At 32.7% G+C, this 22083-nt stretch overlaps 1 protein-coding gene and 1 long non-coding RNA gene across 3 annotated transcripts; one reads left to right on the plus strand and one right to left on the minus strand.

Annotated features, from left to right (window-relative positions):
- On the minus strand, positions 1 to 2034 carry LOC136269893 (uncharacterized). Its single transcript, XR_010707487.1, has 2 exons — positions 1736 to 2034; positions 1 to 148 (listed from the first exon to the last, which is right to left on the minus strand). It is a non-coding gene; the product is annotated as an uncharacterized lncRNA (long non-coding RNA).
- A 153-nt stretch (positions 2035 to 2187) lies between these two features.
- LOC105341473 (FAD-dependent oxidoreductase domain-containing protein 2) lies at positions 2188 to 22072 on the plus strand. Of its 2 annotated transcripts, none has more exons than XM_011448024.4 (10): positions 2188 to 2314; positions 8179 to 8409; positions 9917 to 10226; positions 13833 to 13966; positions 15551 to 15671; positions 16924 to 17154; positions 17368 to 17534; positions 18076 to 18241; positions 19285 to 19523; positions 20050 to 22072. In XM_011448024.4, exons 2-10 carry the CDS (start codon positions 8208 to 8210, stop codon positions 20352 to 20354), a joined length of 1875 nt encoding a protein of 624 aa, XP_011446326.3. In that variant the 5' UTR covers positions 2188 to 2314; positions 8179 to 8207; the 3' UTR covers positions 20355 to 22072. The 2 variants fall into 2 exon arrangements, with proteins under 2 accessions (XP_011446326.3, XP_011446327.3); XM_011448025.4 differs by lacking the exon at positions 2188 to 2314 and adding an exon at positions 5253 to 5373.
- Positions 22073 to 22083: the final 11 nt, after the last annotated feature.

Below are 22083 nucleotides of genomic sequence, written 5' to 3' on the forward strand. Positions count from 1 at the left end.
TTTTAAGTCCAATTGTCCTAACGACATCCTTTTTCTGATTTTCATCCAGTTCATTCAAAAGTTTTTCATACATCTGGATTGTTTGGGAAACAGCTTCTGCTGCCTCTTGCATATCTTCTGAAAAGTAAACTGTGTTCATGCTTTCTCTCTGAAAAAAAAGGAGAAAAGTCCCATTTCATAATGAAATACAAATAAATTGTTCTCTCGTAATTATAGATTGCTACATGTAATAAAAAAGGGTTCAAATTCTTTTCCTTGTTTCATCTTTTTTTTGAAATTTCTTCATTTTTTTTTTGTTCGAATTTTTAAAATCTAGTATATAATAGGACACAGTGATATGGATTTTATAATGAAAGTAATATTAAATGTATTGTGTTTATTTTTGTTGCCATCAGAAGTAATATAATATGTTCTTATTTCATGGTGGTTTTCTGCAGTAAGAGAGAGATGCAATTTTGAGTAAAATAAAAAACTAAGGCACTGCACCCATATGATATTATCCCCGAGTAACCAAACTCCGTCACCATAAGCAGAAAACCTCCCGCGTTTCTCTGTAAATTATTTTTTGTTGTTTTTATCATTTGCAATCACTAAATATAATCTGAAACAATACAATTAATAAATTTATTAACAAAAATATTTTTATTTTTATTCAAATAAGCCCTCTGAATATGATGTTTATCACGTGTGCTTATTATATCTTACGAACCTAACTCCGTCACCCTCATGCTCTATGATATGGCAGGGAATGAAGACACATTAACAATTTAGTTAAAACTCCATTTGTATCTAGGCCAAGTTATAATATTAAGTAAAAATGGTAAATACAATTTAAATTGCATTTAATTTTATCGAAATGAAATGATCGCCAGAATAAAAAATGGGTCCATGTAACAACAATCACAATGGCCTTTTCAGAATGTATGGATGCCGTTTGATTTATGTCCTTACATATTTCAAATATTTCATATCATTAATTAATATATTACTTAATATTATATTATTTATTTATTGCATTTTTAGAAATGTAGTATATTCTAAATAGCGATATACCGGAGATATCTATACCCTGCATAAGGCAAAAGTATCGGCATGAGCGATTTGACGTTATCATCAAGAGTAGTGCATAAAGGCTATTGCGGACTGAAAAAAATGTATTAATCACCTTATTCTAAATGTATTACATGTGAAATGTTTCATCTTGACCTCTATAAAAATGGCTGACCACCGTAAATGGTCGAATGGGCCCGCATGTCAGAAATATCGATATTTTAATGCACCCGTGAAAAAGTTTTAGCTGATTTCACACAATTAATGGTGCATAAAATGAACAAGGTTTAATTCTGTTACTTTTTGACACATTCTTAGATTTAACCGTTGCAAATTGTTGACATTTGATTAAAGATTTTTGACATGTAAAAAATGACGTCATAATCGTACTTGATTTCAAACGGCGAGGAGTTTCCCGAAAGTGACGGAGTTAGGGTAGTGACGGAGTTGGGGGCCATGCGATATATGTATTCTTAACATAATAATAGAACAAAGATGAAAGAACAGTAGTGAATACTGCATAGTCTGGTCACACTATTCTTTCTACAAATTTAATACATAAATCTGCATTATGCATTAACCTTTGAAGTCTGTAGGTCAACACAAGATGTAGCTCTTTGTACATATGTTTAAAGACCGGAGCTAGTGAGTAATGTCTACTTAGCCCAGGTATGCATACACTTACAGCATCTTGCATAAGTTCCCTTGCTTCCATGAAAGAATCAGTAAGCTCCTCAGTCCGTTTCTTAACATCTAAGTCATTCATGTTAGAATAAAACATCACAGGCACGCGGTTCAGAAAAATATTAATTCCATTTTTTGCATGCAAATTATGACAACGGTAAGTTTTTAACCTATAGGAAAGTCTTGAAAATACTAGTACTTTGTTAAAATATTTCATTTTCTATTTTGTTTCTCAAGTAGGAAGATGTACACGGAAACTAAATTTAAAATCGGAAAGGACAACATATTATTTTCTCATTTCGTACAGGTAAAAGCAGTTATGATTTTTAAAATGTGAAGAATCTAAAATAAAGTATTCAACTAAGAATGACTTTTTGAACTTTTAAGAAATTTGAATTTAAATCGTAAAAATATTTATCGAATTACGAATATGACAATGTTTCAGTTACTATGAGGATTTTTCGGAACTCCTCTAGACTTATATAGAGCGACTTACGTAAACGTGCTATAGTAAACAAATTCTGTGAACTGTGTAGAATGCACGATCTCAATACAAGTTCCTGGTTCGTTAACAGAAGAGGTAAGTCGTGTGTTTACTTAAGTTATAGGTCTCTTATTAAATTGACTGTAGAACAGTACAAACTTTACCTTAAACATGTTGAGAAAAGGTGATGGACGTTTTCGAATACCTTCACTGTGTTTATATAGATTAAGAGATAAATTAAACATACAAATATTTCCATAGATACAGAGACACTCAAGTAAGCGGAAAACTTTATCAGTCGTTGAATTTACAGCTTTTCCATACATGTAACAGTTTAAATCATAGGGAAACATACCTGTCTGTAGCTTTAAATTGCATAAATGAGACTGACTGTTACACAGATATCATACTATGTCAATTTCAGTTGACGTTTTGTTTGGAATTCCCATTAGCAAAGCTATTTTCATTACTATACTGTAACTCTATAAATTTTAAAAATACATTTCATGTTGTCCTGGTAAAATATGTTATTTATTATAAAATAAGTAATAATTTAAACAGCAATATATTAAACAGCAATGTTAAAATGTTCTCCGGAATATGAACTTGGTTGGTACATGATCAAAACTTTTAAGAAGCCCTTTGGGCTTCACAGGATTTGATCAAGTGACCAACCAAGTCATATCCCCATGAACTTTTTAACTTACTGTTTATTTCTTTAATATATAATGACAATTTAAAAAAAATGAATTGATGTACTTGTTTAGTTGTTAAGGTTTTAAAAATATTTACAGCACAAAAATTACCCCTCTGCCTTTAAACAAAAAAAAAAACTTTTCTGGTTTATTAAAGTGATGGTGACAGGCAGAGCTTGTCTATGTTGTGTTGTATGATATTAATTAAATGGTGAATGTGAGTTCACTCAGTTGTAACATTCAGATCTTAATTATTTTGATTTTTTTAAATTTCAAAAGTAACCACCCATTACAACTTTCAGGACTCATTTCTGAATTGGGTACCTAAATTGATTTTATAATGGCCCATTCATGTACAATGCAAATGAGCTGGTTTCAGTTCAATAAAATGTGAATTTTTGATAAAATTTAAAATTAGAATATAGAGACTTGGGGAGAGAGCCTCTGAGGGTAGTGTTTCGTAGTAATCTTCCTCCATTTTCATAAAAAAGGGTAGTTGTGGCTTTTAAATTTGGTAAAATTGTTGATGGTGTGATTAATTAGGGAAAAACTAGTAATATTGTATTTTATCAATGGTACATGTGAAAAGTAAATATTTAAATTGATTTTTTCTGTTTTCATCTATTTTACAAGGTAATATTATTGAAGTGTTCTTATGATATCATTCACCCTTTTAATCATTGGAGAGAGAGAGAGAGAGAGAGAGAGAGAGAGAGAGAGAGAGAGAGAGAGAGAGAGAGAGAGAGAGAGAGAGAGAGACCCATTGAATGACATAAGATGATTGAAAAGCTAGCTAGGAGATAATATTGAGTCAATGAGATAGTCCTAATTCAAAGGCTGATTGTGTTAATGAAGAAAAAGTCCCAGCCATGAAACATGAAACATTAACAGTTTCACATGCTACCAGTTTAGAAGAACTTCAACTATGGATAAATTACCGGTACATGTACCACTCAAAGTACAAAAAAAATAAGTTCACATTGCTAGAAATACCTTAGTCTTTGAACCAATGGGGCAGATCGGATCATCTTGCTTGCTTTTAATGCCCATTATCATTCATTAAGTCAAATTAATCACAGTTTTTGTGTCAATTAAGGAGTATTGGGACAGGGGTAGGAATTTCATTGACAGATTTATTTATGTGTTTCTGGTTCATCGATTAATTTTGACATTAAATGCATTAAATTAGAATACCATGAAGTTCATTTCAAGTTACACCAGTCTGATAACCTCCTCACTCTATTAATTAAACTCCGGAAATGAACTTGGTTTTTCCTGCCTATCTACCGTTTACCGCGTAAGCTCTTGAGAGGTTTGGAAACCCCATGGTGAGTTGGTCATGATATTTTTTCTAATATTGCTGTAACATGTAAAATGTAATGATGTAATAATTGGATCTATAAGTACGTTGTACTGCTACATGCAGTAGGTTTGTGTATAAAGGGGAAGCTATAGAGGTTTAAATTTATTTTTCAGCTAAATCCATATTGTTTCCTGTTAGACCTGATAATTTTTGTCCTTTTCACATTCTCTTCTACCTCCATGCAAGTCTAATTACTGTATGTTCTTTTACCAAGTAACAGCTAGCTTAGTAGCAACTGAATTGGCTACTTCCGTCTAACATTTGGAAGATAGAAGTACATGTACTAGCACACAAGTTATTACAAGTGGCTTTGAGCCTTTGAGTGAAAGTGGCATATTTGTAGACACTGAGAGACTGTGATTAGTGACAGACCAGGCAATGGGATACATTTATATAAATGTATTAATGAATGGACACTATGATTGAACATAAAATGTCACTGATTGAGAAATTGCCGTAGACTGTGGATTGAAAATTGGAATTAAGAACAATACAATTATCCAATAAATAATGGTTTGGTATGATGCTCATTAGGCTTTAGTTCTGTATCATTCAAACATGTCAGGCATGCATTTCTAAATCTTTTCCCTAATTAGGAGGAGCTTTATTTACGCAGAGGCATGTCTTGTAATTTGATAGAAAATAGCAATTTGTGGAAAGAAGACTGATCATGAGATGTTTGACAAATTCCCGTTTCTGTAATTAATAAATTTTTTTAGATGACCAAGCTAGAATGAACTCAGAAGTTGAACTTTGCATTTGTACTCAGGAGAGTGGACTAGTGAATATAATTTTAAATTTTAATTCATACACTCGCATAACTGCAAGAACTAGTGAATCGACATATATGTGCTTATATAAGTGACTGTGTATTGACCCTTGAAATGTGTGAAGTTAACTTGTTTTTTACTAGAAATCTTGGTTTTGTCACGGATTACTGGTTTGTATTTTGATGGCTCTGTGATGCGATAGGAAATTGAATAGTTTGCCAGATGTTTTGATTGACAAGCCTTTATCGAGAAATAGGGCGGTCTTGTATCAGTCATATTTATAAGTGGATATAATAACCTTTTTTCTCCACATCAGCTTTGGCACAGGTAAGATCATTTGCTGAAAGTATAAATTGTTATTTTGTTTGGGGGGATGGGTTTAAAAGATATATTAATTAAATTTTAATGTAAAATTTTTCTGTGGTGTTATTTTTCTCACATTTCGGTAAATATAAAAATTATCAATAAATTCCCGTTCTGACGTCAACGTTTTATTGCCTCTATGTGGTAAAATGGTTAACACAATATTCAGGTGTCTAATTATGAATGGGGCTAATTAGTATGCAACTTCCTAAAATAAATATGCAACCTACCGGTTTTAGTCAGTTTATTTATGCAAATAAGTGCATGTATTAATGGTAATATTTTGCAAACATTCATAGACAAATGATTTTTGTAATTAATGAATTATGGTATAAACTGTTCGGTAAATAATTGTTAAATTCTCTGATAAAGTATAAGTAAACCTTGACTTCTTTATTTTTTTTATTTTTGATTTTTTTTTTTTATTTGTCACATATTGACATCAAATTATATCAAGAGTTTAGTCAAATTACATATGCTGGTATACATGTAAATATAATATATACCTAAAATGATTTTATGATTTTATTTTTCTTGTTTTTTCCGGTGAAAATCAACAAAGAGTTTTCCGTTCATTTGAAAATAAGTACTAATTAGCAAAATTAGATAATTTTTTAAGGCTGTATGCTTGTGAACTAATCTCAGAATTTAAGAGAATGGGGAACAGAGCATGCATTTAAAGGCTATTGCGATTGCACTAATCAATAAACAGGAAAAGTTTTCATAAATGAAGCCTTGAAAAGTCGTGTTGGAATGGATGTATATGTGGCCTTAGCATTTCAAATTTAGACAAACATTAAAATGTCACTGAATGAATTCCCAGCAATTATTATTCATAAAGGACATATGTTACTAGGTCCTACAGAGATTTAGGTTTAAAATCCTAAGACTATATATTTTGAGCAAATGTAGAGATTATATTTTATTTTAAATCAAACTGTGTATTACTATGCAACAACCATGAACTTGCTGGTAGTATTTGGTGAAGACTGAAGAAAAATGCAATTCATTTATTGATAACATATGATATACATACATGTATGTAATTAATTAAGAGAAAGCACATTTTAATATTACGATAGTAGCATGCAATATATTCTGTCATATGACATAATCCACACATTCTTGTTGAAATTTTCAGCAACGTGTTGATGTTTATGGCTTTTGAATTTCTATATTTATGATCACGTCTGTTCACTCCTTGTATACACTTGATGCTGGGTTTAGCTTCGAAACCTGTTTATTTACACTTAATTTGATCACTTTCAGTGGTAAACAATTCAAAGTGGTAATGGATTTATACCGTTGGTCTGGGTTATTGATCTTATCCACAATTAACAAAGAGACCCTTCAGTATCTGTCTACGGTTTTTTTAAGTTTTAAATGATATTTATGTAACATCTGTGTATTTCAGTTTGATTGCTGGTATATACTCAAATTACCATGGTCCTTGCATGCTTTAATATTTATCTTTTTCCCATATATGGAATTTTTTCCACGTTGATATACATAATTTAATATTGATATGATATCTGTATTACCTGTTCTGTACGGTATAGTCACGATTGGGTAGTCACAGTATTTTAAGTTTGATCAGAATGATAGTGCTGGTACTAAGTAATATTTAATAGCCCAAAATTGTAAGAACAAAAATAAACTGTTTCTACAGCTACAGGTATTCATTGTGCAAACTCCTGTCATGAATGTTAAGTTGTAAAGAAGACGGAGAGACATTTACGTTGTGTGGTTTTTTTTTGTTCATTAAGAAATGTATTGAATATGAAGGTATAGTGTAAGGATTTTATGTTTAGACACCTATAGTTGAATTATCTGACTTACAGTGTTGATTGAAACTGATTAATCAGCCTGAAATAGGGGAAAAAAGTGTAGTACATTGTGTCTAAACTTGGAGTGGGGGTTACAATAAGTACCGTTATAATATTACTTTGTCTGTTTTTCAGTCTCTTCTTTATCAGATGAAATTGTTTATATTTAAGGATTAATTATCTTTAAAAAAAAATACAGTTTGCCAAAGCAATTTTTTCAGCCACATTTTGTAAGTATTATGCTTACATGGGTCTGTAAATCTTTTAAAAAATAAAATGCTTGTTCAGGTTCATTTGATCTACACTGATGGGTAAAATTAAAGTGCTTGAAATAACAAAGTACATGTAACTTTTAATTTTACTTTTTAGCTAAATGGTGGTAATACCGGTAATTAAACTACCGGTAATAATCAAATTGAAAATCTAAATGGATTGTTGAAGCAAACCTCATGAATATGAAGTTGAATGAAGATCAAGGTTCATTATAGGGGGCTGTTGGCAGTTCCTTTACATAGAGCTATCGTATAAATTCCTTTACAAATATAAATGTATTGCTAGCTCTTCATTCCCATCTTTTATAACCATGGTTATGAAGAGCTTCGTCAAAATGGGCTTACAGCCCCAGTGGGTCAATGATATGCATGAGTTGGACAGTTGATGACTTTGTAAATATCAGAATAAACGTGGAATTTAAATCAAATTCCTATAATATTATGCAAACCGGATTTGCTTTAAGGTAAATTAATTCCTTACTTGAATTTCATTGATGAAAGAAAAAGAAATAAGGAAAAATTAAGATTTGGATGAAAAGTTAGCTCATATCAGTTATACATGTATAACCCCATGGCCAAATACCTTGGGTACATTCAATTTTGTATAAAAAGTCTAGAAGTAAATTTTCAGGTATCATTTTATTGACTGTCATTTATTCTTTTTTTTTAAGGTAGAGGTGACCTTGGATAAGCACCAAGAATGACCTTGACCACGAGGCCTTATCAGTGTCCATTGACCCTGTTTGTCTTCCTTACCATTTTCACAACATGCATCATTTCAAGTCCCACAATTCACCATGATTACTGTGTAATCGGGGCAGGACCTAGTGGCCTTCAGCTTGGATATTATTTACAACAGAAAAACAGGGACTATGTCATTTTTGAAAGAAGCAATGTATCAGGTAAATGCGAAATATATCTAACATGTACGTGTATTGAAAATTCTAGCAAGAGAAGAATTTGTAGTGAGGTTAAAACTTTAGGTGAATTAAGTTGCAAAGTATTTTTCATACTCGTGGGGGCCACATAATTGCTAAAAATTGCCAGCACTAAGCTCTTATCCACCAGTTTCTGATACATGTACTTGCTTCACAGATCATCCAATATTTGCATTGTCACATAAAAGTTGAACTATTTTCTATCTACAAGTTGTACTGACAACTGCTTTATTGCAGTAAGAATCAAGCAATCAGTGAAATGGGAGACAGAGGTCTTAAAGCTAGAAAATAAAGAACAATTTTCATTATTATACATGTAGTAAAAAGCTTGTCAATTTTACAGACAAGAGAGAATTAATTTCCATCGCAGCTAGGGTTTTGTCTGAGACTAAGCTGCCCCCAGTAATATCTTTTTCTCCTGAGAATGCAGTTGTTACTTCACTGAACTAGGATAATATTATTAAAAGTTTCCCTCTGTGCTTCCCTTTAGAACCCAATTTCTGTAAATTGTGAAAATGTATTGTCATGGGATTTCTGAGTGCAATATACCATCAGTCAATATTTATCAGAAATGATTGCCAATTGCTGAAATCCCCAAATAAAGTATAGTAATACATCATTGTCTATAATGATTTTTGTTCTTGTAAAACAGTATGTATTGCTCTTCCAGTACCCAATATACAAACGATTCAGTATCATTGCTCTATGCATACTGAACAATAAATTATTCATCAGCCAAAATATTAATCATGTGCATGCATTAATTTAGATGGGTGCATGTGGAGTTACTGTAGAATTATAAAGAAATATTGTCCTAATGTGATATTAAAGCATATATATTCAATAATAATGAAAAGCTGGATGGGCACATCAAACCAGGTTTTATTTACTAGGACTCTATAAGGAGTGTCTTTGTGAATTTGTACAACTTTTAAAATAGGTTTTTAAAAAATAGCATATCTGGGGAAAAATATACATTTCTAAAATTTATTGCAATTCATTTACAGTAAACATTAAAGTCCCTAGCTGTCATATTTGAAATAGAGATCAAAGTTGGAATTTTCATTAAGTGCATGAAGTCTGATGTTTTTATACCCTTTGAATTATGAATTTAGACAAACAAATCTATCAGTATAAATAATAGTCGCAAGTCGTTTTATTCGACATTATGTATGAATATAGTATTGTCATAAAAAGTTAGAGTCACAGGGTGTGGAGGACCCTTAAGGTCAATAGATGCAATTATTGCGTAGGGTTAGTGCTGCTGGCTGTAGAATGAGGTTTGATGGAAGTTGCACTATATATATTACCATCTTCTTTTGTCCAAAGAAATTATTTTTGAGAAAAATTACTATTAAGCAACCTAATTTAGTCTGTTCCCATAAAATATGTCATTTTTGGGGGGCTATGATACATGTATAGTACATGGGTATATTTGGAAAAAGTGATTATTTGAATTTCTTTTGGACAGGGAGCTTTTATTTGCAGTATCCTCGCCACAGAAAACTCATCAGCATTAATAAGAGAAACACAGGCAAAACCAACAAAGAATTCAATATGCGACACGACTGGAACTCCTTGCTAAGTCACGATGATTCTCTTTTAATGCGGCACTATTCCAAAGAGTTGTTTCCACATGCTGACGTACTTGTAAAATACCTTAACGATTACAAAGAGAAACTAGGCATTAAAGTTCAATATAACACGGAGATCCGAAACATCGAACGGAAAGAGAACCAGTTTACTATGGATGACGGAAATGGTCAGAAGTACACTTGCTCGTAAGTTTTTGATCATGTGATGCTGCATACAATTTTAGAATTTTGCAAGGATTTTTTGTGGCTCATTAAATTTTCAGGCTGAATAGTTGGGAAGAAACATTTGGCCTAGGCTGTTATGATACCTTTATTGGGGTTATTTATCATTATTAATAATTAAGCTTCCATTGTCATTCATCATTGACAAGCGAAGGATGATCACTAATGCAAGCTATAGGTCTGCAGACCTTGCTTTTTCTTGCCTTCATGGACTTAGTGTTTTTAAAACCTTATCATATTTTCCTTTGATGATAATGCCAATATTTTGTCAAAAGGAAGCTATAAATTGGGGAGCTGTAGGTTGTTAAGATGAATTAAGTACAAAGTACATATGCCATAACGCATTAAGATATATGACAAAACTGTCCATCCTTTATGTTATTGCACCAAGTTTGGTAGAATTGGCATCAGAAAATGGCTAGAAAATCTCTGATTTACTGGCAGATCAATTGTTTCATATAATTAATTTTGTTTTATTGATGGAATTCCGGAATTTAATTGAATATGTACATGCAGGAAATGTAATTCCTAAAGGCTATTGAATTATATTTATTCAATGCCATCTATAAGGACTTGGCAATAAAAATGTCCTCAATAAATTTATCACAAGTAAGATACCTATATCAAAATTTTCTCTGCTGTACCATATTAATGATCAAATAATACCAGTACATGCTATTAAAATGGTATGAAATTGGAATGTTTTGTAGCTTGACTCTGGATGACCATTTCCTTGTTTTATTTATTACATAATTGCAACCCTGAAACTCAGAAAGCATACGTCTTCAGTTTTTTCCCCCCATTATTCGACTTGCACTAAATCTGTTATGGTTATAGAGCAATAAACAAAGAACAGTTTGATGTTCTTGGCAGGAAATGATTTTCCTCTTTTTAGAACCATCCCAGGAAATTACCGTCCTGCTCTCAGTTGACAAACAACTTTAATTTGCTAATGCCATTTAAAAATGTCAGAGCAGCCGAAATTTGCAAATCAGATTTTTCTCTCTCTCTCACAAAGCAAACATTTTTCTTTCAAAGATCAAGATGATTGCATGATCATCAGATGAAACTGTGTTTGTGTGAACCAAATAGCTCCATCAATATTTAAATACAATTAAACAAAGCAGATTGAGCAATGAGAATTTGTAATTGGATTGCCCAACATTACCATTGAGGTTTTCCAGAGGGTACTCGCTATCTCTGGGATAGAATTAAGAGGGATGGATGGTCACGGCCAATCTTAGACTTTATTTATCTTTTTTTGACGAAGAGCTCTTTATAAAATTACAGAAAACTGTTTATATTCCAAACATAATTATTTGGATTTTTCCTTTATAAAGATATAGTTTAAGGTCAAAAATACCATATTTAAGGTTTAAAGGCAGATCTTATGGTTAATTTGTTGAGTATCGAACCTCCTTAAGGATGGAATGGATGATGGAGACACTTTCTATCACAAAGCATCCATTCCATACCATTGATTTACTGTGTAAATAGTGCAAGGGTTGTGGTCGTTACACTTATGCATTGATTATAAGAGAGAGGAAATATTCCATAAACAATGTTTTGCTAGCCTATAATTATCAGTATCATTTGAAATCAGCTTTGTAACTAGTGTGGTCTGTTATAACTAGAATTCCTCCTCTTTGAGGAATTACAAAATTTATTGTCATAAAGCCTTTACAGTTGTGGTTCCCTTGCTAGTGAATTAATATAGTTGAATATAGACTTATAAGCAGAGCTAGACAAACACTTAATCTACCTGACACATCTAAGTGAATCAGATATAGATACATTTAATAAGCAGGGCTGTCATGAATCCCAATCATTTAATCCTTTATCTAATAAATTCTCATTCTGCTCTTGGTCAGCTTTTGTTCAATGATCACTATATATATGTAATTGAAGTGAAACTATAAACAGTGTAGAGGGGTTAATAAATTCTTTTGTATTGCGAGTCTGACAAGAATGATGTAACCTAAATATGTGCATGGTGGCTGTATACTTCTATCTGTACCGTAGTGTGAGTCAATGCGTAATACCAATATATACTGTGCGGACTTAACATGGCAGCAGTACATGTAATAAGGTTTTCCTCATACAATATAGTTAGTTACATATGAACAAGAATTTTTGGAAACAAACAAAGTTCTTATTAGGTTTGTTACTACATGTATATCTGTAACGCTGGTAGAAAAAAAAACCCATTAAGTAAAATGGTACAATGTACTGTATACAGGGTTATTTTTTGCCAAGTGTAAGTTTTGCCCTTCAACACTTGCACATACTGTGGAATCATTAGATTTTGTAGTGGCTCAATTTTCATGGAATTCGTGGGTACCTCTCATCCACAAATTGAAATCTTCCACGAATTAATAAATTAGTGTTATAAAGTCATAATTCTTTTGTAGGTATAAGATAATACACGAAATTACGTCCCCATGAACGTGTGAAATTTTAGCAATCCCAGAAAATTGACCACCATGAATTTTAATGATTCCACAGTAGTTCCGTCAATTTGAATTTGCCAAGACACAGTTGTGTTTAAAGAGAAATTATTAAAGACATTAGAATTCGCCAGTCTTCAATTCGCTGATAGATATTAACCCTTTGTGTGCTGACTTGTTTTACGGCAACTTATGTCCCAGTACTGAGTTGTTTCAGAACATCAGCAAATTTAGTAGCATAAAGCTAAAGTAACTAAGTGCTGATTTCTTTCTCAAACCCAACATGTTGGGTTGCCGCACGGTAACGTCGGCTATTCCATACCCAATATGTTGGGTCGCCGCACACAAAGGGTTAAAACCTAAGGCAAAAGGGGCAAAAAATACAGGGGTGAATATTTCCCTGTATACACATATACAATATTATTATTTAATAACCACATAAATAGTGTGCAATGGGATTCAAAAATTGGTACAAGAGGACATTTTTTTAATGTACCAATGATATTTTGTAGATTGTAGCCGGAGGCTTGCCATTAAATACAGGGTCATTTAAGTCTGAGGTTACGTTAATTTCTATTCCTTTAGAAATAGAAACTCATGAAAAAGAGCTTATGAAAAATTTATTGGTAAAATTCCCTTTTTTGTTGTTGTTTGGAATGAAGAGTTCATAGAATAAAAGAATCAATTTAATGTACCGGTACTTCATGGTATCTGGGTAATTTGAGAGTTCTTTTGAATATTGTATAATGTGCACTGTGCTTTATTGGTAGATTTTCTGTCTCCTCTTTTTACACCCAGAACTATCCCAACAGTAATGCTAATGATGCTTGAAATTTTGTTGCATGCATGTATGTTAAAAAGGGGCCTTTTGGATGGATATTGATTCTCATCCTCAGAAATTAGAGATTAAGAGGAATCCATAATCATATTGGTTCCTCAATTCCATAAATATGATTAATATTCCCTGATTATCAATTGATTTCCTTTGAGACTCGAGTATGAAACCACTGATGGCTGCTGCTCCCACATCACAGATCTCTAATGATCAAGGAGGCTGTGATTGATTGAAGAAAAAATAATAAAAAAAAAAAACCTCGCTAACGAAATCTCTTTTCTCTTCTAGAAAGTTAGTGGTGGCCACTGGGATAGCAACCCCTAACGTCCCGCAAAACGTGGATGGAATGGAGCATGTGATTGGCTATGAAGACGTTTCAATCAATCCTGAAGACTTTGAAGGGCAATCAGTTCTGATATTAGGTACACTGATAATGATCCTTAGGATTTCCTGGACTTGAGAACTGCATGTCTTGATTTCAGGTCCATGTAATGGCAATTCTCATTGATCTTGGTCAGTGAGAGGTTTGTTAACTCTAGAAGTCCTATACAGATGTAGTCATTGAATTTAATTAAAGTTCTTTAGAACAGCAGAGAGATAAGGCTGAGGAAATTATTCTTTAACTGTGTCATACATTGCATTCTATATCGCTTCAAAAATTCTTAATATAGGAGTACATTTGCATTTTGTTGAAAAAAAAGATTAGCCTTTTATCTGGCAATTTCGATCAATAGAAACATTATTCAGTTTCAGCATTTTTTTCATAAGTTGCTGAAAGTTGTTATAATCTACCATTAAGAGGCCTGCTATAGTAAACCGTAAATTTAAAAAAAAAACCCGTTATTTTAGCAAAATTCACATTTCATATTTAAAATTCCTGTGATGCTGAAATTAAAAAGAGAATCTCAATATTTTTAGCGCTTCTGTAAATACATATGCAGATGTAACAAAATGTAGGTTCATTAGCTTATAAAAATGAAGTTTTATTTAAGAGTTAAGCATTAGATATTGTTAAAACACTGTACAAATTTATTGATGTACTGTAAAATCAGCTTTGAATACGACAGAGAAATGGCAGCATTTTATGAAAAAAAATTGCTGAGTAATTCCAATATTTAGGACAATATGTAAAACAATACGCATTCATGAAAAAGAAAGAGCACTTTACATACAATAGTTTATACAATTTGTAAATTGAGGCTAGACATTGAACAGGTTAGAAAGAGATACTCATTATGTTGTCTATTATACCCCGGTTAATTAAAAAAGTGTCATATTGAAATAACAGCACAGATGTTGAACTATTGATTGGGTACCTTAATGTGTATAATTTATGACCATTTGAAATTTGTTTCATGTAGCGTACACATACCGTTATGTCAACTCCAGGAAATACTTCTACCCAATTGTAAAAACATGTTACCAGTCAGGAAATGTTATCTGTTGAAATCGACACCTCGTCCCTTGTGATTTTGCTTTTTTCAAGTGTCTTTTCCTGCACATCATGAACAATATTTTAGTTGAGAGAGATTTGACATTTATAAAATAAACCAGGGAATAAACTATTTTTTAAAATCAAAATTAAATTCTGTGCACTGGTACTAATAGTAATGTGTGAAATGTAATTAAGAAGAACAATACTCCTGGCGTGTTATGTAATATTATTGAAGAAATGAGAACTTGTGGTACCATATCAATAAAGAAGGCTTTGTTTATACATGTATCATGAGAGAGCTTTAATGGTTCTCACCCTCTGCTCTGTACAGTGACAATAGCACCCTTGATTCGACTGTTAATTATGAATGTATCTGACTGGCTGTGTACAAGACAAAGAAGAGGCGTCATTACGCATTAACGTTAATGGCTCAATGATAACAAGTTATGCATTATGATATATTGATGTCTTATGAACGCAAGTATTACGAGCTGAAACTTACACAAGGGCAGGCATTTTTTCCAATAGCTCTATACAGTAATGACGATGATGGTATAATCATATGTTTCAGGGCGCGGTAATGCCGCCTTCGAGACGGCCGATGCTATTTACGGCAATACTAACGTGGTACACATGGTGGGCCGTTCCAGAGTGAGGCTTTCCTGGTCCACGCACTATGTCGGAGATCTTAGGTCTGTATCGCCAAAACATTAATGTCAGCCAATGATCAATATGATTGCAACTGTTAAAACAAATCAAAAGAAACTTAAACAATTGTTGGTTATCCTATATCGATAACATTAACCGTTCTCTTGATAAAGATTCTAATTTGGGAGGGCCGCAATTTCGTGCTAGCTTTCAAGGAACAATAAAAGTCATGGATATTGTGGTTCTCAATTACTGTAATCCATTTGTAGCCCTTTTATAGAATGAACATCAAATAATATCACTCAGTTGGCATTCAGCAAAATTAGGTTTCTCAGGAGAAGTAACTTTGTAGATAGATGAACAAGCTGATTAAGTAATACAATAAAGGTTTCCTTAGCCTTGTTATTTAAAGGGAAGCATTAGTATACTCATAGTAGCTTGGATTGTTTATCAAGGATTTTGAATTATTAAGTGAAATGTCTGTCAAATACCCTAAGTTATCTTACAGTGTGATGTTATACAATCGAGAATGTAAGGAGATTAATATTACCCTTCTCTATATCACCCCCTGTATTATTCCAAGGGTTGGGAACGTGGGGATTGATATTGGATTCGCTGGCTGAGTGTGATATGGAAAAGGGTAATACTACGTGTATTACTTAACTGCTTACTTAATAACACACCAAACACAGATTTATATTTGTTTAAAGCAATATGAGCTGCAATTTTCATGTTGAATTTGTTTTTTACAAAAATGATATTTTTTTTCTAATATGACAAAACATATCATGGTTTTTATATTTCTATAAGCCATATTTTTGTGGAAAAAGCCATCAAGAAACCTTAATTGGAGCAAAATTGAATTATTGTCGTCCTGTACAAAAATTGATCTGCTATATATTCCTTAGAAGAGAAATCTTTCTTTTGACAAAAATTCAATGACATGATGTTTTCAAATCTTATTTATCATGAAAGTTTAAGTAACATGCAGACTTATTGTACTCGCAGGTTTTTGCAGCAAAGTAATATTCTAAAAAATACAGCTCATATTGCTTTGAAGGGCTGATATGAATCTTTATATCAGCGCATCAGATCCGTATTGTCATTCTGTGGTCTGAATTGACCAAGGTAGATGTTTGTAGTATAGTCAGCTACTAATAAGCTGTATGAAAGAAAAAACCTTGTCTTATTACTAATTACATGTATGTAATGAACAAGCAAATGCAATGATGCTTTGATATTCATTACAAATGTATATAAAAACTCTGATTTTGACAAAACAATTGTTAAATACAGGGCAGTGAATAATGGCTTGTTGGACACCTATCAGTTGAAGTCGTTAGATGGAGTTCTAGAAGCAGGGCTAGAGGAAGTTAAAATCGTCAAGCAGAATGGTAAACTACACCTTCAGTTTAAAGAAGATGAGGAGGACCCGGTCTTCTCCCTGGACAACTTCGCTCTCAGAGATCCATACGATAAAGTGATCCGCTGTCTTGGATTCACATTTGATAAAAGTATTTTCAACAAGTAAGGCTTCCCCTTTTCTCTGGCTTTTCATTAAAGGGGTTCAATTTCTCTCACTCATACTTGATTTTTGGTAATATGAAGAATTTGACAAAGAGGTTAATCATCTGTACATTCTTGCCTTGACTTTGATATTCATTTTCTTCATGCCTTAATTATAAATAACTAGACCATATGAGATTGATACACGTATTTTTTGCTTTCATTAATGAACAGCAAAACTGTGATAACACCAGGACGTGGGAGAGCCAAAAAGTATCCCAAAATCAACTACAACTACGAATCGGTTGATAATCCGGGCATGTTCTTTGCTGGAACTGCCACTCACTCCCTGGACTTCCGAAAATCTGCGGGAGGTTTCATCCACGGATTTAGATACACAGGTGAAAACTCAGGTCTATTCCCCAGCTGGTGCATCGTCTCTGTATGGATTGATATAACAAAAATTGATTATAAAACAAAAATTGATCATGTACATTATGTTTATTTGTGTAATTTATGTAAATTTGAACTTCCATGGCTAGAATTGATCATGATGTTTGATATTTTAATTGTACACTCAGGCTTTTTATTAAATTCTATCGGGATCAATTTTCATTTCTCATTTTTGCACTCTTTCATACATTTTCTGTAATATATACTGTAGGAAGGAAAATTTTTGGGGGGATTCAGTTTTGTTTATTTTATTGATGACATTTATCAATAAAATTAAATCCCCAACTAAAATTTCATATTCTTATATGTTAAGTACTGGTATTGTAATTCTTAAACAATGAAATTGATTCCAATAAAAAATCGTTGCAAATCATATAACTAAAAAAAAAAATACGTACCAAACAGCAAACTAAGTTTTTCTAGATTCATGTAATTTTTACCTATATTATGCTAATAAATAAAATAGGATTTTTTTCTTTGGTTTTTTAGCCCGTGCCTTGCACAACCTGTTGGAATGGAGGTACCACCAAGTCCCCTGGCCCTTTATCACGGCCCCGGTCACTCAGATGGAGAGCACCATTCTGAAGAGGCTGAACGAGGCCTCGGGAACTTATCAGATGTTTGGAATTCTGGGAGATGTCATTATCCTCAAAGAGTAATCCATATCTTTGAATTCTTGGGATTGGTCCCTTGATGTTTGATGAGATCATGACTCCTACAAAATTAACTCTCCCACTGTCACAAAGTCGTACACATATTTCTAATTAATTTCCAACCTTGCACAAACATTATTCACCTGCATTGAAAATCATAAGCCAGGGTAATTGATCTGGGGGGTAATGATAAAATCAACAATGTTTATGACAGATTTTTATTCATTTCCATAAGTGTTTAGTACCCTGGTACCTCTACGTACTCTTATACATGTACATTTACTGTAAATGTCAGTTTGATGATAATTTCTCTATCGCTGTTAGCAATAAAGAAGACTTCTGATATCAGCCACAATGTCGTAAATGTGGTAATTTTGAGATGTAGATAATGTTTTAAAAGTAAAAAAAAAGGATATTTGCGAGGTCATATTATTGAGATGTATAAGTCATTGCTTCAACAACAGATTTAAATCCATGACAAACTTTGTGAAATGATTGCTAAAGGATGGGACTACAATGATCCTTACATAAGTATGATGAACACAGTACAAATTTGGATAAACTTGCGTTCCTAGATTTGCACCCAGGAGCATATCTCTACATCTTTTGAATACTATAGCACAATGAGGCCTAATTATATTTCCTAATTATTGGTCACCCACACTTGCTGCTCACCAATCTTTTTATGCACAAACATTCCCCAATACCTGTATTCACTCAGCCCTTTGTACAATACAATTTAATTAGCACCAACACCTCTAGCCTCTAGATCTGTAGCTTGTTATTGTGTGAAACATGATCACAAAGAATAATCCATGTTAAAGATTTCGTTAAGAAGTGCTAATGATATAGGATATGTTTATTGAAACAATCATCTTTTGACCATTCCCCGTCTTAAAAAAAAAAGGAATCATGGAGTCATGGAATCTATATATTGTATTCACATCCATTTCAATTTCACCTTTAAAAAATAATGCATTCAAGATTTTCATTATTTTAGATTACCAAAAAATTTAAGTCATAACAAGAAAATTGAATTTTTCAGCAATGGAGTAGAGTTTGTGTATCTGGAGGACTATCCAATAAACCTTCTAGACGAGTTGCCTCAAAAATCAGGTCACAACGCCACTCGTATCATAGCAATAGTCATGGAATATGGCAAGGACTTTTCCGGACCTGGCAACGATGTTTTCCGCATTAACCGAGCCACGGGGGAACCTGCAGAGGCCCACCACTCCAACTTCCTACACCCCGTCCTCTATTACTACGACAAATTGCCGACAGGTAAAACAGAGTGACAGCTGTTAATGTCAAAGACATTTATAAGATGTGATTTATTTATGGTAGTTTTTATCAATAGTGATGCAGATCAACATTACTGATTAACCAAATTCAGTAGAATTTTAATGACAAAAATGTGTTAGTGTGTGTGAATATTGAGGGGGGTCCTTTCCAATTTCAAAGGAATTTTGAATTTTGTTATAAAGGTTAAAAATCTTGGAATTTAGATCTATGTCAAAAGGTGTACATTGCCTCAAAGTTTTATCTTAAATTGAATATGTTACCAAAATTTCATTCTTGATAATTTTGCTATAGGTGTTAATTTTCAGATAATCATCAGTCCTAGACTTATTTAAAAATTACTACCATTCTTGTAGTGATCGAATGCTACGTATTCATTTCATGAACAATTAACTTTTTTATGTTAAGTCTAAGCCTGTTTCATGATTGATTCATATGTTCTTTTAATGATATTGTTTTACTGAGCCTGCTGTATGATTTATATCTACATAATTTTATTGTTTTTCAGAGCAAGACATGAAGAACAAGTCCATCAAGGACCTTCTCCCCCACCCCCGCCTCCTTCATCACATCGTCGAGGACTTCCTGACGTCCTGGGACGGCTGGACCAGTCATCTCCTGCCGCTACGCCGCTTCCTGGAGGAGGTGCTTGACCAGGATTTACGCAGCTACTTTGCCGAGACCTGCATGAAGCTAGCCCTGACCCACACCAACGTTCCCCTGTCCTGTCAGATGGACTTCATGGAAGGTCAAGGTCTTGTACCGGCCTACAGTCTAGCACAACTTGCCAAAGACTCCAAACTTTTGATATAGAATGTAATTTTATGACTTGTTTTGCAGTCAGTTACACATGTCTCATTTTTTTTTTTTTTACCTTTTTTTTGCTCAATTTTGATTGTAATCAAATTTATTAGCATATCGAAAAACCAAAACAGGTGTAAAGTCTCAAGAAATTGATACATAACAATTTCACCTTCATATTTCATTTCTTTCTTTCTTTTTTTTTGCTTGATAGAAAGTCATTTATGACACATTGAGTTAATTTGGTATGCTGTTAATGATCTACTATTATATAGCACACATTTACGAGTATGGTATCTTTCCTATCTTATAGCGGTGTGGCTAACTGCAATATTGTAGCATCTTTTAGATGCCCTTCCACAAGAATGACTGCATTGCTGTAGCCTGGGTATGAGAAATCAAGTATATCACATGCTATTTACTAAAATTCTTGTGATACAAACTTACTTTGACATTGTGTCAATTATATGCACTTTTTAATTACATGCTTTATTAATGTTTGTTCACACAAGACCACAGTTTTATTTATACATTTCTACTCTGCAAAGATGTCTTATTTTCAAGGTACTACAAATGCACGAATTTCCCCGTTATGACACCAAATTATGAATCAGAGCATTTCAACTGTTGCCAAAATGTGTACATATATATATGCAAATGTTTTTCTGTAGTAAAAATTGATCGTCAAACTAGCAGTTATATTTTTCTATGGATAGATATTTTTTTATGCTGGTAGTACTCGTACATATCCAAGAAATGTAAAAGAAAGCATTAGGTATGGAATGCTTTTTGAGGGGCATGAATGACTTGTATACCATTCCTTTTATGCTGTAAAATGTTTGCATTTATTATTATGTAAGTGAAATACATGATTTGATGTTTCTTGTTTCTGACGACTTTATTCTTTCATTACCAATTTTTGTAAATTCTTTACTTGATCCATCTTCCATTGTCTTTTTTGCGGAAAGTTTGAAATATGTATAATTCATAACCAAGCAAAGAGGAGATAACAGATTACCAGTTGTGTCCAATTACATGTGTACATGTAGATAACTCATGTAGTAGAAACTAGTTTACATGTGATTCATTGACAGGTACATGTGTATGTACATAGGCCTGTTTACCGATACCAGTGTTTTTTGTTTATGGTGATTTTATGTACTGGGTATATACCCTACAGTTAAATCATCTGAGTCCTTTCTACAATATCCATTTTCTGCTTTTTTAAACTCTTTACTCCGTTAAGTATTAATGGTGGTGGATTTTATTGTTATAATAGGAGTTATCTCTCTTTTACCGTTCATGTTTACTATTCCATCAGGTATATTCTGTTGAGAGAAACAACAGGCACAACCTTTTTTTAATGAATTGAATTTCCAGGTGTCGCAGAAATGTCTGATGGCTTTTTGCAATAGAACTAGGTTGTATGTAAGCATGTTATATGTAAGCATTATTGAAAAGAATAATGTAATTTAAAGATGAGATGTCCAGGTATATACTTTCACTGCGTGATTACCGATTTTGTGTGATTTGTTTATTTATTTGCATTTATTTCATTGTTTGTAAAGCTTCCAAAAAAACGCAATTGGATGTGGGATTTTGTATCAATGAAGTCCTGTAAAGCATTTATTATATATGTTAAAAAAAACTTTCCTTTGATTTTTTGATGAATCAATTATATTTTTCTTGTTAGTGTTATGTTTCAAAATAAAATTGCAACAACATATCCATCCAATGTTTT

The sequence above is a fragment of the Magallana gigas genome, chromosome 7 (assembly GCF_963853765.1).
Source record: "Magallana gigas chromosome 7, xbMagGiga1.1, whole genome shotgun sequence".
NCBI classification, from domain to species: domain Eukaryota; kingdom Metazoa; phylum Mollusca; class Bivalvia; order Ostreida; family Ostreidae; genus Magallana; species Magallana gigas.